The sequence below is a fragment of the Arabidopsis thaliana genome, chromosome 3, assembly GCF_000001735.4.
Source record: "Arabidopsis thaliana chromosome 3, partial sequence".
Lineage (NCBI taxonomy): Eukaryota > Viridiplantae > Streptophyta > Magnoliopsida > Brassicales > Brassicaceae > Arabidopsis > Arabidopsis thaliana.
In genome coordinates this window covers 12,478,839-12,496,409 of record NC_003074.8, presented here as the reverse complement: position 1 = coordinate 12,496,409, position 17,571 = coordinate 12,478,839, and the positions used below count along the sequence as shown (strand labels likewise).

General features: G+C 43.7%; 1 protein-coding gene and 3 pseudogenes across 4 annotated transcripts; 2 read left to right on the top strand and 2 right to left on the bottom strand.

Moving 5' to 3' along the window:
* Window positions 1-29: 29 nt before the first annotated feature.
* On the bottom strand, window positions 30-3,587 carry AT3G30810 (annotated as a pseudogene; the record flags this gene model as incomplete). The annotated part of the gene is made up of 13 exons: window positions 30-110; window positions 241-357; window positions 448-479; window positions 705-811; window positions 863-1,056; window positions 1,173-1,502; window positions 1,528-1,677; window positions 1,751-2,113; window positions 2,150-2,424; window positions 2,471-2,498; window positions 2,575-2,700; window positions 2,944-3,167; window positions 3,239-3,587.
* Window positions 3,588-6,484: 2,897 nt separating this feature from the next.
* On the top strand, window positions 6,485-7,432 carry AT3G30805 (Class II aminoacyl-tRNA and biotin synthetases superfamily protein; the record flags this gene model as incomplete). Its single annotated transcript, NM_001161184.1, has 2 exons — window positions 6,485-6,695; window positions 7,143-7,432. The coding sequence occupies 2 exons, from the start codon at window positions 6,485-6,487 to the stop codon at window positions 7,430-7,432; spliced, it is 501 nt and encodes a 166-aa protein (NP_001154656.1).
* Window positions 7,433-8,957: 1,525 nt separating this feature from the next.
* Window positions 8,958-10,883, top strand: AT3G30803 (annotated as a pseudogene; the record flags this gene model as incomplete). Its single annotated transcript has 1 exon — window positions 8,958-10,883.
* Window positions 10,884-12,107: 1,224 nt separating this feature from the next.
* Window positions 12,108-16,953, bottom strand: AT3G30802 (annotated as a pseudogene; the record flags this gene model as incomplete). Its single annotated transcript has 1 exon — window positions 12,108-16,953.
* Between the last annotated feature and the right edge of the window lie 618 nt (window positions 16,954-17,571).

Sequence of the window (17,571 nt, the reverse complement as noted above, 5' to 3'; positions counted from 1 at the left end):
CAGTTCCCTCCACAAACGCAATTACCATCTCAACCCTTCCATTTGAAAGACGAAACTTCAACAAAGGAAACAGACATCACATCTTCCATCAACGAAGATTTGCTGCTCACCTGACAGTTCAATCACACCAGATCGTCGCTTGCTTTACCTCTTTTTGTACTTAACAAATTTCGAGATAAGAATAAAAGAAAATTTTGATATTTATTATCATGTTTCGCAAAAACTCATTCGTAATCTTACGATACCCAAAGCCCAACACCCGAATGTTGGCGGATCTATTTTGTGATCTTGCTTCCAAAAAGTCGATAGTGAACTAGACTTATAAGAACACATCACTTCGGCTTCATCGGAGCTCACCTACTACAACCATATCTAACTCTTTCACTATCAACACATAACATAGTAAACAAGGAAGAAACGAAGGTTTCATTCACGACTTGGCGATACCACAAGCCCAGCTCCCAAAATCTGGCAGGTCCCTTGTGTGACCTCACTTCAAGAGGTTCCCGAGACAAAACAACTCAAACTTCCTCAAAGTTTTAACTTTCGAAGAATATACCATATCACATCCGAAATAACTCGGGCTCACACAAGTCCAATTATTATCCGGAACATGGACAAAGCGAGGTGATCATACACCAAAATCAACGAAGTGTCAGCACTCGAATGAAAGACAAAAAATACTTTCTAAAAAGGATAAAAACCTTCCCAGGCATCCAAGTACTTAAACGAACAAAGGATAAAAGCCTTCCCAGGCACCAAGTTCAAAAAGCAATAAACGAAAGGATAAAAACCTTCCAAGGCATTAAGTCTGAAAAAACACAAAATCCTAAAACAAACAAGGAGCAAAAGTGATCACTACCTCGATTCTCCGGCTGGCGTAGCAAAGACAGTACCAGAACCCTCCGCGAGACCTCCCGGAAACGCGTCTTTGTTGCTCTCAAACTCATCCAAGCCAATTGGTGTCCCTTGCTCGTCGACGTCCATCAGACGTACCACCGAAATCTCTGAAACCTGCGGGAGATCTAACTTGCTTAGAGTAAAGTCCGATACCTCCTTCGATTTGCACCGCACCTCTAGGTCATCCAGCTCCGCTTGTAGCCGAGGTTTCTCCACGGCAGATTGATAGCAGCCTTTGTGATCTGGTCGATCAAAGCCAGGTTTGACTCCACCTCGACCGCTTGCCCCTCCAACATCGTGTACTCCTTTTTGGAGACCCACTTCTCCTTGATCCCAGCAAGCAGCTTCGAATACGCAGCAGCCAGCTCTACCTTAGCATCGTGAACCGCCTTCTTCGCCCCTTGTGCAGTCGAAGTCAGGTCCATCACCTTTTTGGAGAGCTGTTCCCTCCTCTGCTCCAAGCGATGAATCTGGTTCCTCGCCATCTGCTTGTCGGCTTGCAACCCCCCGATCTCCATCTCCATGAGCCCGATCTTCGCAGCATAACCTTTCTCGAGGTCTTTTGAAGTGGACAGCTCTATTTTCAACCTCTCGATCTCCGCCTGAAATCACAAAAACGGGGTATACCTGGAACGAAACTTCGCGTTCCTGACCAGCCTTCACACTCGACGTCAGCTCCCGGATGAGGGTCTTTCCTTCTTCAAGCTCGCTCGCCGAGGGGACTTGACTCAAACGCTGCTCATAGAGAGCAACCAGCTTGTTCGTGGCAGCTATCGCCTACCAAAGGCAAAACAGAAAGTTATAACTAGCATAAGAATGGAATCAGGAGGAGGCAGTTATCGGTTATTACCTGGCCCTCCTTCGCCATCATGTCAGCATAAGATGCCGCCTTGGCCATGTTCTTCACTCCAGGAACCTGGCAGTTCCTCCCTTTGATGTGGCGAAGCAGGTTCGCCAACCCAGCCTCGTCGTCAACGATCGGATGATCACGGTCGTGAGTGTTAGACCAGTGGAAAGGCCCGCTTCCCGCGGAACCTCCACCAGAGTTGGACGTCTGCCTCACTTTCTGAGTCCGGTTTGAAGACCTGCCCCCACCTCTGGAGCCTCGTCCTCCGCCATGGGACCTGCCCGAGGACCGCCTATCCGCGGACGCAGCTGCGTCCGGGATAGCAGCCGCAGATTCTATCCTCTCCTCTCTGGGAGAGGCGACCCCCTAGTCACTCACGACCAACTCAGCCGCCGGATGCACCTCCGGCTGGGTCCAAGCTCTCTTCGGAGAGGACGGTGCACAATCAGAACGACCTGCTACAGCGGAGGCCCCGGTATTGATCTCAGGAATTGAGGGATGAGATGCTGAGGCAGATGCGCTGGAGACAGCTAGAGTGTGTCGAGCCGCAGTCATCGCGGTCGATAGATCATCACCACGAGCAGGAGCCCCGGCGTTGGCTCGTTGAACACGAAGACTTGGACGCCTCATTCTTCTGATGAGCGGGAGTTCTGAAGTGGAGCTGGAGTCAGGAGGAACTGAACAGACAAAGCACGATACGTGTTAGTTAGCAGCTCGAGTTACGCAGCTGCCTCAGTAACCCGTACATTGTCTAAAAAAAAAAAGAAAAAAACGGAACTCGTACCTATAGGCAGATCAGCCTCGGGGATCGGTTAAATCTACGGGACCTCTTCGATCGGATCTAGCTGTGCTGCTGGAAGGACGATTGCGGGAACTGCTGGAGCTAAGGGAACTACTGAAGCTACGGCATGAGCAGCTACGATGCGATCTCTGCTAAAAGTGGCCCAGTTAGTCTGACCACGTCAGAGAAGGGTTAACAGCTCGAGTCTCTGAGAGAGTAACTTCCTTGGTCTTTGCTGCAAACCATCAAAGGGAAAATAACATTGATATCAGTACTAACGTTCAGCAAAAGCAGTTAAGGACTCGACACAAACAACAAAAAACCAAGAGGCTCAGGTCTCCATCTGACCCAGGTTGGTGGACTAGGTCCTCGTTATCCTCGCGGGATCAAAACTGCCGATTGAATGACGATCTACTCTGAATAAGAAGTACTTGGATCGCCAATTGGTGTCTCGATAAGCCTTTAAACCGCCTAGGATCAGAGATCCGGGACGAGCACTGATGTAGTACGTCCCCTGGTCGCTCCTAGCATTGGTCTTGACCTGGCAGAGCTGAAGCAGGTCATGGCAGTTGAATTCTCTATCTACTTCCCGAGCCGGGTGAATAACGCCAATACATGGCGGACAAAGTTCGGGCATATCTGGGGAAAGGCGAGGCCGAGACAGTAGAGCATCTCGAGGATACACACCGGAAACGGGAAAAAAAGGCCACATTTCTCAAAGAAATTGGCATAAGCGCAGCACCACCCGACCGGCACGTTCTCACGATGCAGTGGCGGCCTTGGGAGTATCATAGTTACCCCTACCGGAACCTGGCATCTCCTCCGGAGGTCGACCAGGTCGCTGTTCGTCATCCGTGTGCCTCCTCCTTGCTTGGCAGCCTTTTTCTTTTTCGGTTTGTCGGCTCTGATAGACGGCGGACGAATTGGACCTATTCCGCCTAGGGTTATGACGCGTCTTTGTACTCGCTGCGGTGATGCCGCCGACCTCGTCTCGGACGAACTCTCATCGTCGCCATAATTGTGGTTGCTTTTATTCTGGGAATCTTCGAAGTCGCTCATCTTTGGGTTTCGATAGAGAGGGACGAGAGAGATGAAAGAAAAGAGCAAAGAAGGCAGATCGAGAGAGAGGGAGCAGCAGAGAAATGAAGGAGATAGCAAAAAAAAAAGGACGAGATTTTTCTATCTCTACAAAACTAAACGCAGTAAATAATAAAGGAGGAGAGAAGTTACCTTGAGAGTCGTGTGAGTTAACGTGACGTCAAGTGGAGAGGTGGGAAGTTATTTAAAGCCATCATCACCACGATTTTTGAGATTGTAGAGATCTCTTCTCTGCGCCTAATCTGGACCGTCAGATGCGGTTCGCTGAATGAGACGCTCCATCTCGGCCGTCCACATCAGCAGCGACTTATCTCGCGTATCTCCTCGAAATCTTTGGGTTAAGGAATCTGAAATTAAATCAAAATTGTTGAGTTTATCCTCAAAACCGACTGATCTTATAGCATTTATCATCTCATCAAGAATATTTTCGCAATCTTACATGACCTATATGTCTGCTCATCGAGTTTGCCTACTCACTCAATGGGCTGGGGGGCAAATGTTGGAGCTGGATTCCCCTCCAGGAATCCACCTGCGAAAATACCAAGCTAGCCCACAAAAGCCCACCAAGCCCACCAAGTAGAGGACCTACGCAGCTGATGAGCCCACATACGCGAATGGGTATTTGGGCCAGATAAGCCCGGTCACCTAATGAAGGGAGATAAGCGAATAACAACCTAGGAACTGATGAGGAGATATTCGCGGAGCGGACCTGATATCTCGGAACTGACCTGCCCAATATTCAGGAGGATCTCCGCAGATCCCGAACGGAGCTACCACGTGCGTAGACCCATATAAAGAAGCAAGGACGACTTGGAAGGGACATTCAATTCAGCTTACATTCACACACATACTTTTACACTTGTAATCTCCTTTCACATTGTAAAAGCTTTGTCATTATCAATACAAAAATTCCATTCGTTCTTAGCAATATAACTCTCAAGGTTTCTGTGAACATCTAGCCCTCCTTTCTCATAATCTCAATTACAAATCTCTAGTGTGGATTTCAGAACCCACAATTTCTGAGCTTCCAATGACAAATCATTCTCGCCAGGAAGGAACGATACCTGTTATACAAGGTGAAAATCAAGGAAATTCTCATGAGAATACTGTCGAACACTTGTTGGGCGTTTTACCACTAGAAGAACCTTTCGATCCTTTGGCTCCTGTGTTAAAAATCATCAATCAATCTCGCAACAAAGGTCGTATCCCTATTATACAAAGCCATCACAAGGTCATAAAAAAGAGAACACTAAGGAGACATCACGTGATCCCACTTGGAACTGAAAACGTCAAAGGTACGAGGAAGAGACGTGGAAAACAGACTCGAACTTTTTTGCTTGATTCTAGATTGCGATCCAAACAGTTGCTAGGAAGGAAAATACTTACTCCATTAGTGAACGATTCACATGGTGAAGAGGAACAGGTGGAAGATAGAGTATCAAGGCCCTCAGATGAAAACCTAAGAAGATGTCTAAGCAACTTTGAGAGTTATTATGGTGAGAATAACATTCCGGAGCATGAGAGGTTACAAATTGTTTATTCAAACTTGGATGGAGAGACTGGTTAATGGATAAAGCATCTCTCGAAAAAGAATTCACCTACAAGCTGGAAGGAATTTAAGTGTATGATGGCCCGAGAGACAAAGACAACAATGAATGTAAATCATCAACCTCATTATTCGGGAATACAACATGAAGGATCAGTGCGTGAATACAGAGAAAGATTTGAAGCTATTTGTCTAGGCTTAGTTACTTTACCAGGACAACACTTAGAGGAGATATTCATACAAGGTTTAAAGCCTACTTTACAAGATGCAGTTAGGCGATTTAAATCTAATGGAATTGTAGGCATGATGAATTTGGCACAGTGGCTTGAGGAAGCTAGTGAAAATGATAATGGGACAGGAGGAGATACAAGAGCACCAGTTTCAGGCTATAGGGCTGGTATTGAAGAGCTAATGTGTATGACCATGGTGCAAGGTAATCAAGAGGTCTTTAGTACTTGCGGATTAATGAAAAACAAGGAGCTGAAATTCTTTGGTTCTATCTCGGGACATCATGTGTCTGTGCGTATCGACTCCGGAGCCACAAACAACTTCATGCCTAAGGATTTAGCAATTCACTTTAAGCTGCCAGGGAAGGAGACAAATCTAGTTTCAGTTCTTTTGGGTCATGGATTGCACATAAAGAGCAAAGAAAAATGCATGGGAATAGGTTTGTTGATTCAAGGATTTCCTTTTGGTTAACGAGAACAAGACGGAAGCATCAGTGATATTGGGTTAAAATGGCTTTCCATGTTAGGAGGGACAAGTATCAATTGGGAAAAGAACATTATGTCTTTTAACCATGGTAATAAGTGGGTTACCATTGGCGAGGAAAATGATGTTCTGCATCCATACACAAAGGAGAATCTGAAACTAAGTACTATAAGAGTGAAAATGAGGAGTGGAAATGAGCAAGAGGAGTTGTAAGTTGAGCACGATGGTGATTGTGAAATGACTGCTGAATATTACTTTGTGGACAAGGTAGCTTTAAAAGGGGTGAGTAAGGTTCTGTGGGAAAGAGTAACCAAGGTGACGCAGGGGAAATAAAATAGAGTGGGAGAGAAGCAAGAGGGGTTGCTATTGAGGCTGGAATTCACCGGGGAAGTGGGTCAATCTCCACGGCCACCAGAATTGTTAGGTGGTAAAATGTTGAGACAATAGCTCGTAAAAGAAACTAACGAAACTGTTATTCTTGTTGACAAATACAAAGGAGAGAATTGCAATCACCTAAGCTTAAGGTTAATGACAAGTGAAGGAAAGTTTTGGCTTGACGTTGGAATGTCTTCAAAAGTGTAGAACGGAGAATGACGTTGGAATGAAGTTGGAAAGTTTTGGCTTGACGTTGGAATGTCTTCAAAAGTGCAGAACGGGTTGCAAGATTTTGGGTTTGTTCATCTCAAAGTGGTTCTCATCGTCAAGGAACAAGACTGCCAGGGAAGGACCAGCTGAAGAGAACAGTTGGAAGCAGTTTGGGGTCACTCCTAAGGGTGGTAATGAGAGCTGCTCTAACCAATATGGTTGTACAGGTACAATCGATCATGGAGCTAAGATAAAAATACGAGACTAAGGCGAACAAGGCAATGATCAAGGTCCCAGAGTTTCACTTTCAATTCCTTCCACCATGAGGACATGGTGGCTTTCAATGGAGGAGTATTAATAGATCATGAATTGGGCCTAGTGGGCTTTGTATATGACCCATAGTTTAAGCATGTTATTTTCTTTAGTTGTCTTATTTAACATTGTGGAAACGTTATCGAAATAGATCATAACAATGTTTATCTTCATCTTCTTCTCCCTTCTTCTTCCCTGATTCTTCTGTTTCTCACCTTATTCTTCTGTTTTCTCATCACTTTTTGTTACTCTACTTGATAAGAGAATTCTGACCTTATCAACATATTTGAATCCTTAATCTCTCTCTATATATATATGTGCGTATGTATTATCATTTTAAAACCTTGATGATTGGTTTCAAGATCGACAATCTGGAGATGATGAAGCTATGGCTATGGATGAGACGTTTTGCATGGCGCTAGAATATGGATTGCCTCCTACTGGTGGTTGGGGAATGGGAATAGACAGGCCTCTTATGTTACTTACCGACTCACAGAACATTAAGGTCCCACTTTTTTTTTTCCCTGAAGCCAGTCTAGAGAAATCCAATGAAGTAGTATGTATGTTGTCTTACTCATGTTCTGAATTTTGTTGCATGAGGTTTTCTTTTTCCCAACAACGAAGCCTCATGACTAGCCAGCTGCTGCAATAGGTTAAACCAAAGTTAATTGTCAAACATACTTCACTTGAGGCTCCTGCTGGGGGAAAGAGGGTGGTGGACTAAGGAAGGAGTTTGCAAAACTTATGAAGAAACTTTGTGCATCTCTTTTTGGTAAAGCCAAATATATTAGAGGATGAGGACTCCATAGTCATTTGAAAGATTTTTTGATTCATACTAAGAAAACCCAAACTATGTTGCAAGCTCTACTTATCAGAATGTTTAAGAATATTGAGTTTTTTTAATATCCAATACAACAACAGAAATAATCTACGTGAACATATTATTTCACTCTTTTTTTGGTTAAATGCCTTTGTTTAGCAACTTTAGCCTCTTCTTTTTTGTTTTTCTTTACTATTTGATGCATTTTTTTATTTCATAAATAAAACTAGATGCTTTCACTTTTATTTTATTTTTCTATTTTTAATTAGTTTAATTTTTATAAAATTCAATTCATATTTGTTTTGTAAAATATACATGTATCTTAACTGAATTTTTGTAGTAAAACTTGTAAATTAGTAACATTAAACTTTATTATTCTCTTTTTAGTTAATTTATTATTTTGGAGTTTAAATTTGGGTGACAATGTTAATTAGATAAGTAAATTAAATTATGCTTTCAAAACTTTTCGATTCCAAATCTGAAATATCGTAAAGGTGCAAAATTTACTTTAACGTCATAAATATATATATATATATATATATATATATAATAGTTTTTATTAATTATGATTTGTGCTTCCGGCACTACAAAAAACAAGGGATTTATAGTCATTTTATTAACATCATTTTACAAAATGACTTTAAATTCTGAAACTAGAGGAGATTTATAGTCAGTGAATAACTGACTTAATTATATAACTTTAAATTCTAAACTTTCTTTGCTTCTAAAGTCCAAATTCTAAATTTTAGGGTTATAGCTCATTTTAGGATCTGTAGGATAATCATTCCTAGATGTAGATGCGTTTGTTTCGTTCTTAGGTTAGATCTCATTCCTACGATTATAGCTCAATCGTTCCTAGGATTTGTTTGGTGTTCAATCGATGTTAGAAATATGTTGATTCTAACAATTATTCTGAATTTTGTTGAAGGATATAAAGGATCATGAATAAGTTTATGATCAGTTTCGTTGAAGGACATACGAGATTCTCAAATTTCAGAAAAAATCAAGGTATCATTCTTTGATTCTCAAATTGATCCTTTTTTTGTTAAAATCTACCAAATGTTAATGTTTTGATTGTCTTGCTTCTTGCTTGAGTGATGACTGAAATTGTTTCTCGATTTTTCTTTTACTTATGAACATTGGCTGCTTAAAAACGATAATTGGGTGATACTAAAATCGTTTCTGGATTCTTAGAAAGTAATAATTGAGTCATCAATTTTTTTTATATGTTTATTGTGTTCGATTTTCATTTATATAGAAATCATCACATTGTTCTTTTTTATGGCTTGAACTTAGTTGCAATTATTGGTTTAACCTTTTTATTCTTTGAACGAACTTTTATATGTTATAAGGTGAGAAATTTAATATGTCATATCTGATAATTAATTTACTTTATTTTTATAGTGATTGTAAAATAGACAACTCTTGGATAACAAAACACAGTTTATCTCAAGAATATAGAAATGGAGTCAAAGAGTTTTTGGATTTTGCTTACGCTATGGAAAAAAATACTGCTACATGGGACATCGTCGGTTCCTGCCTCAAAATCTTAATTTTCGGAAAGATAAGCAGCATTTAGATGGATGTGTTGAAAGAAAGAATGCTCCAATTAAACCAGTAGGAACTGTTATTCACCAACAATTTGAAAATATTGATGTAATTTTGGGAAAGAATGTAGATAAGCTTGAAAGAAGAGCGGGAGTAGAAGCTAGAAAAAGTTAATGGAGGAAGAGTAGTATATTTAATAAACTGCCTTATTAGTACTATCTTCCGTTACGTCACAATCTCAATTTGATGCACATAGAAAAAAAATGTAATTGATAATCTCATCTTTACATTATTAGATAACAAAGGAAAGTCAAAAGACAATCTTAGCGCTAGAAAAGATTTGCAAGAGTTTGATATTCGTCAGGAGTTGTGGTCTGATGAAAATAGAAAATATCTTCCAGTATGTTTTATTTTGACTACACAAAAAAATCTATTTCTTACTATCTTAAAGAGTGTAAAGCTTCCATATGGATATTCTTCAAATATCTCTGCTTGTGCTGATCTGAATCAACAAAAATGGTGGGATTAAAGAGCCATGATTGTCACATCTTGATGGGTCAGTTGTTGTCCATGCTATACGTATTGTTTTACATTGACAGGTCTCATTTGTTGTAACAGATTTATGTCGCCTTTTTCGGGAAATACGTTCAAAAGTATTGGATCTTTAGGATGTGGATAAGTTACAGGAGCATATTGCACTTACATTGGGTCATTTAGAAATGATTTTTCCTCCATCATTTTTCACCATAATGGTACATTTGACCATCCATCTAACAGAAGAAGTGAAACTAGGAGGTCAATTCAATTTCGATGGATGTATCCAATTGACAGGTAACTTAGATAATATATTTTCTATATAGGATCTTTAACAAATTTGTAATGATACTATATTTTCTATGTAGAATCTTTGGGCTTTTCAAGTCTTATGTTAGAAATTGAAACAACCCGACCCATTTTTTTTTATAAATATAATTAAATATTCCCATAAATATCTAATTAAACCAACCAATAACATAATAATTAAACCGCAAGTCAAAAATACTATTTTATGAATAAATAAATAATTCGACCAACAAAACCAAGAATAACTGACAATCCTAACCGGGTTCCAATAACCAAAAACACCAAAAATAAAACAAACGAGTTCCTAGATCATCCTCTCTTCCTTGCCATGATTCCACGATCACACTTTATCTTTACCTGCATCAACAACACAATGAGATGCGTAAGTATTATCATAAATACTTAGTGAGGCGATCCTCCGATCTACGAGCTATACACACAAGCAAATAAAAGGGTATAATCACGAATACAATACAAACAAACCAGTCATTGAACAATTCACCCAAAACACATTCACCACACCTACATATCATCACACAAAACAAATCACACAACCCAATCACTTAGATAAGCTCATGGTCACGCACTCACCTTAACAAATTGATTCTAATAGCAATTAAACCAAGGAGAGACTCTCCTTGCGTCTGAAACAGTCCAGAAACGTCCTACAACAAGTCCACAACCAAAAGCAACCTTGAAGCAAACTGGACAGGAAAAACCAAAAACAAGCAGTCTCAAAGACGAAACCCTAAAATACAAAATAACCGTTAACTATTCAATCGCTCCGGTGAAATTCTAGCTGCAGACGTCACAAAGCTGCCCACAAAATATCGTGCCGATCGGAAAACAGACGAGACCACGATCTCAGTTTCAATCTCCGCTGGTCCTAATTCGCGTCTGCGAAAACGTGTCTCACGAAACTGTGAATAACTCAACCAATTTTAATCCAAATCCAATTCTGTAAACTGGAGAATAACGATAAAGACTTGGGCATAACGCTACCAAATTGCGTTACCTTTTACCACGATTTGATATGACGAAACTGATTTCTCCCAAACCCTAACGATTCTGCTCCTTCTCCTTTTCTCTCTTTTTCTCCTTTATAAAACGAAAAGTGGCTAACTAAAACCCTAATTTTGAGTTTCCTTCTTTTATAGGCACACTCTAGGATTTCCAATTAACCCAACCAATTAAACCGGATGATTTAAAAACAAACCCTAACCGATTTTCCGGTTCACGGGCGTTACAATTCTCCCCCACTAACATAGATTCGTCCTCGAATCTAGCTTCACCCTTCCACTCCGAGGAACTCCGTGCAACCATCACTACAGTCCGCACTCCCTCCAACCAGATCCCCTCTAGGTCTCTCTATCCAGTCGATATACTCACGATTTACTAGTCATTGTTGCTCACAACTCACTCTCCACTCTCAGACCGCAATCTTCGAGCATAAACCGTCACTCTCAGGCCTCGGCCTACGGTATCTCGGGTATCACACATATTATCTTCCCCACTCAAAGTCAAACCCTGAGTTGTGTCGTCTCACTCTCAGCCACAAAGTCATCGAGTTACGACACTTGGAGAAAATAATACCACAAAACTCGCTCTCGGGTCGTCACCCTAAAGCGTGCTCTCTGATCGTCACCCGAAGCCACCGTACCCCTCGTACTATAAAGACACCATGTCCCTCGAGTTACCGGTACCTCAGGAGCATACCCCGCTCCTCACGAGTCGTTGGGACCCTCATGTCCCTCGAGCAACAATACTAAACGCTTCTAAGCATATCTCCAGACTCTCTCATGGATTCGCGTAAGACACCTCTATGCCTCACCATCCATCATATCCCCTCGAGAACATCCTTATGACCAAATCCCGACCATCTCGTAAACACACCTTTCTCTTAGGTTGTTTACTCAAACTTTCCAAAAATAGACAAGTCCTTTCTAGGAAACTTTCCATTTTTGGAAACCGCACAACACATTCTTAAATAAGACAACTCAAGTCAAATCCAAGAAAAAAAATACTCATCTTATTAATCATCAATTGTCATGATCATTACAACTCCAAACGAAAATACAAATGAAAGATAAATAAGAACAACAACTCAAAAGCTCAAAAACTCAACAACACTGAAACTGGAAACCAAGGAAAGGCAAACTCATGCAGCAACCTGCTTCTCGAACCACTTCTTGAACCTTGCCTTCATCCTCGCCTCTGGCTCCCAAGTCTCCTCTGTCACACCATCGCAGTCCCACAAAACTTTGATCAAAGGAATCTTCTTCCGCCGAAGTTCCTTGATCCTCCTCTCGAGAACCCTCACTGGTCTCGCCTCCAAAGTCATGTTGGGCTGAAGATCCTCTGGAATCTTAGTCAACACCTCATCATCCTTGTGAAGACACTTCCTCAGCATCGACACATGAAAGACCTTGTGAAATGCACGCATAACATCATGCAACTCTAACTTGTATGCCACTGGTCCCACCCTCTCAACAATCCTGAACGGACCCATGTACCTCGGACTCAACTTAGTCTCTGAGATAGACCTGTTCGGACCTCGCAACATGGCCATCTTAAGATACACTCTGTCCCCAACCTCAAACTCAAGCTCTCTCCTCCTCTTGTCAGCATAACTCCGCTGTCGATCCTGAGCTTCCTTCATGTTCAGCTTAAGAACCCGGATCCTCTCCATGGTCTCCTGAACATAGTTTGCACCATATATGCTCCTCTCCCCCACTTGGGTCCAGCATAACGGTGTCCTGCGTGGCCTCCCGTACAACGCCTCAAAAGGAGCCATCCCAATACTCGCCTGATAGCTATTGTTATAAGCAAACTCTACCAGACTCAAGTGATCCGCCCAATGACCTCCCCAATCCAAGACACACATCCGCAACATATCCTCCAGCGTCTGAATAGTCCTCTCAGATTGCCCATCTGTCTGTGGATGATAAGCCGTGCTCATCTGCACCTTAGTGCCCATCTCTGCCTGAAAGGCTCTCCAAAATGCAGAAGTAAACTTGGAATCCCTGCTTGACAAAATACTCACAAGTACTCCATGCAACTTCACGATCTCGTTCACATATTTCTTAGCCAACACCGCCGCTCCATCGGTTTTTCTGATGGCCAGAAAATGTGCTGACTTAGTCAAACGGTCCACGATCACCCAAATAACATCTTTGGTTCGCGACACAGGCAACCCAACCACAAAATCCATCGTGATAAAATCCCACTTCTACTCAGGAATGGGTAAACTCTGCAACAGGCCACCAGGCACCTGATGCTCAGCCTTAACTAACTGGCAAACATCGCACTCTGCAACCCAATTAGCTACATCCCTCTTCATCCCGACCCACTGATAGTACCGCTTGAGGTCTCGGTACATCTTAGTCGCTCCTGGATGAATGGAAAACATGCTCGCATGAGCCTCACTCAAGATCTCCCGTCGCAACTCCTCATCCTTAGGCACACAAACTCGCCCATGCACAAGGATAGTCCCATTAGCTGCAAACTGATACTCAGAGCCCTCTGCTTTAGAAGCCGCAATCAACCCCTCATCCTTCTCTTGAGCCAACCGAACTCTAGTCAGAAGATCTGCTCGATCCACAGCTTTCAATCCCAATGGCTCTCGTGCCACAGCACACAACCGCAAAGCACCAATCTCACTCACCAAGGCCTCAACACTCTGCTCTGGAGCCGCGCCCACGCGCTTACGGCTCAACGCGTCTGCAACCACATTAGCCTTACCAGGATGGTAAGCTATCTCCATATCATAATCAGCCACCAACTCCATCCATCGCCTCTGCCTCAGGTTCAGCTCTGGCTGAGTTAAGATATTCTTCAAACTCTTATGATCTGTGAACACCTGCACTTTCCCGCCATAAAGATAAGACCTCCAAATCTTCAAGGCAAAGATTACCGCAGCCATCTCCAAATCGTGAGTAGGATAGTTGCCCTCATGCTTCCTCAACTGCCGTGATGCATAAGCAATAACCTTCCCACGTTGCATCAGAACACAACCCAAACCAACTCTCGAGGCATCAGTATACACCATGTAAGGCTCTCCATGCTCTGGCAATGCTAACACTGGTGTACTCGTCAACATCTCCTTCAGGCTCAAGAAACCCTCCTCGCACTCCGGTGACCACACAAAAGGAACATCCTTCCCTGTTAGCTTAGTCATCGGCTGTGCCATACTCGCAAACCCCTTGACGAACCTCCTGTAATACCCTGCCAACCCAAGAAAACTCCTGATCTCAGTGGCATTCGTCGGTCTAGGCCAATCTCTGATAGCCTCAATCTTCTCTGGATCCACTGAAACTCCCTCTACAAAAACAATGTGACCCAGAAAACCCATCTCTCTCTGCCAAAAACTGCACTTACTCAACTTAGCGAACAACTTCTGCTCCCGCAGCTTCTCCATCACTCTCCTCAGATGTACCTCATGCTCCTCAGGACTCTTAGAATACACCATAATGTCATCAATAAAGATGATTAGAAACCCATCTAAAAACTCATGGAACACGTTGTTCATTAACCTCATGAACGCTGCAGGTGCATTAGTCAACCCGAAAGGCATCACCACGAACTCAAAATGTCCATATCTCGTCCTGAAAGCAGTCTTGCGAACATCTGCCTCCGCTATCGGGATCTGGTGATAACCCGACGTCAAATCGATTTTAGAGAAACAAGTAGCACCCCTCAACTAATCCAACAACTCATCGATCCTTGGCAAAGGGTACTTGTTCTTCACAGTGACCCGATTCAACCCCCGGTAGTCAATACACAAGCGGAAATTCCCGTCCTTCTTCTTCACAAATAACACCGGCGCTCCCCAAGGTGAAGTACTAGGACGAATGAATCCCTTACCCAACAAATCCTCTAGCTGCTTCTTTAGCTCTGCCATCTCTGCTGGAGCCATCCTGTAGGGTGCCTTAGACAACGGCGCTGTCCCTAGTTCCAACTCAATCGTGAAAGGATCAGACCGTGATGGTGGTAATCCCTGCAACGATTGAAACACATCCTCGAACTCCTGAACAACCCAAATGTCGCTCACTGCTACCTGCCCCACAGACTCCGGCATAGATATCGTCACCAGGTAAGCCTCGCAGCCCTTCTCGATCATTTTCTCTGCCTGCACTGCTGAAATGACGAGACTCCCTGAGGTAGGTCTCACTCCCTGATAAACCAACCCTTCCCTCTGGCCGCTCAAAAGAAACTCTCCCACGGTGGCAGTCAAGATGTACTCTGTAATGATCTAACCAATCCATTCCCAGAATAACATCATACAACTCTATAGGGCTGATAATCAAATCTGCTGGCATTGACTCCCCTGCAATCTGAATATCCACACCCTTCGCTCTCCCCAGAACCGCTAGAAACTGCCCTCCAGCAACCTTGACGACTCCAAGCTGCTCACTAGGATCCCCACGGATGTTGCCGCGCGAGGCACTCTCCGGGGTAATGAAGCAATGCGATGCTCCAGAGTCAAACAACACATGGGCCTCTACACCGCCCACTAATAAGGTCCCTACACAAATCTCATGGGCTAAGAACCCTAACATTCATCACAAAACAATGATATCCAAAACAACAGAAATAATTCACAAAGTCTGAGTCTCAGAAATCATACCAGTATTCGCTCTGTTGCTGGTACCGCATATCTCACGCGTAGTGTAACCCTGCGGTGCCGCTGCAATATGTGCCAACTGCTGCACTCCCTGCTGCACCTGCGCTCCGTGCTGCACCGCCGGCTGTACCACTGCCACTGTCATCCGCTGCAGCTTAGGACAATTCGGCATGAGATGTCTCCTCTCCCTGCAGTGGTACAACTCTCTCGTCTCAGCTCGCTGCGTGCAATCCGCCACCTTGTGGTCAAGGCTCCCACAAGAAAAACATCTTGCACGACCACCCTGTCCAGCTCTACAAGGATGATCCCACTTCCTTTTCTGCCCCTGCGCAGGGTTGCCGCCCTTGCTAGGTGCCACCTGCTGCTAAGTCTTCTTCGGTTGTACTGCTGGACTCACTCCCACCACCTGCCTCTGAAGGTCCTCCTCTACCTCAGCAGCCGTCTCCACCAGTGCCGCCTTCGTGGCGTACTGCGACACTCTACACCGCACCCTCAAATCCGGTCGAAGTCCCCTCAAGAACCTCCTCATCTGGGCCTGGTCATCCTCCATGCCCCGACCCGCATACACCAAGAGTCGGCTAAACTCCCGGTCATACTCCCGAACCGACCGCTCACCCTGTGTCAGCTCAAGAAAACGCGCCTCCATACAGTCGAGCGCCTCCTGCGGAAAGTACTTGGCATTAAACTCAGCCACAAAATCTGCCCAAGACATATCCGCCTGCCTCCTCCTGGCAGTCACACTCCGCCACCACAAATGTGCATCCCCCTCTAGAAAATGCACTGCTAGATCCACCCGATACTCCGCCGGGCATCTGCTCGAACCGAAGTTCCGCTCAACACGCGACCTCCAACTGTCGGCCTCCTCAGGACTAGTACCACCAGAAAAATACCCGGTGCCAATCCTCTGCAACTGCTCCATCATCCTCAAATAAGATGGAACCTCCTCAGCAACCGCAGCCCTCTGCTGCACCTCCGCCACTCGTGGCGCCACTGGAGCCTGCACTGGTACCACACCTGGTAACCGCTCCAAAAACTGCCTCAGCAGGCCCGCCAAACCAACCTCTGGAACCTGGGCTCCTCCGGCTGCGACACCCATCACTCCTGGGCCCTCAGCACCAACGACATGCACACCGATACCGACACCAGCTCCACCAGCCCCCACTCCGGCTGCACCAGCTTTATCGGCACCAAGACCGTTCCTAACCCCGGGCTCCACAAACTCAGGCTGCGAACCCACACTCTGCTCAACTGTGGCACTGTGGCCATCACTCTCGCCTGTACCCTCGAGGACTCGTCCCCTACCGCGACCACGACCACGAACTCCAGCTCCTCTAACCATCTGCGCTACTCAAGAACAAATGGCTAAGAAACTAAAACAAACGAATATATCACAAACAACTTACCGTGGAATCTCATTTAAGGCTCGGAGAAGATGATGTTAGGACTCCAACAACACACAATTGACTAAACACTCCATAATCAATCATCAGGAAAATAATTCATCAATTAATTTTTCTACACATCCTAGAACCGTAATCGCTCTGATACCAAATTGAAACAACCCGACCCATTTTTTTTTTTAAATATATAATTAAATATTCCCATAAATATCTAATTAAACCAACCAATAACATAATAATTAAACCGCAAGTCAAAAATACTATTTTATGAATAAATAAATAATTCGACCAACAAAACCAAGAATAACTGACAATCCTAACCGGGTTCCAATAACCAAAAACACCAAAAATAAAACAAACGAGTTCCTAGATCATCCTCTCTTCCTTGCCATGATTCTACGATCACACTTTATCTTTACCTGCATCAACAACACAATGAGATGCGTAAGTATTATCATAAATACTTAGTGAGGCGATCCTCCGATCTACGAGCTATACACACAAGCAAATAAAAGGGTATAATCACGAATACAATACAAACAAACCAGTCATTGAAC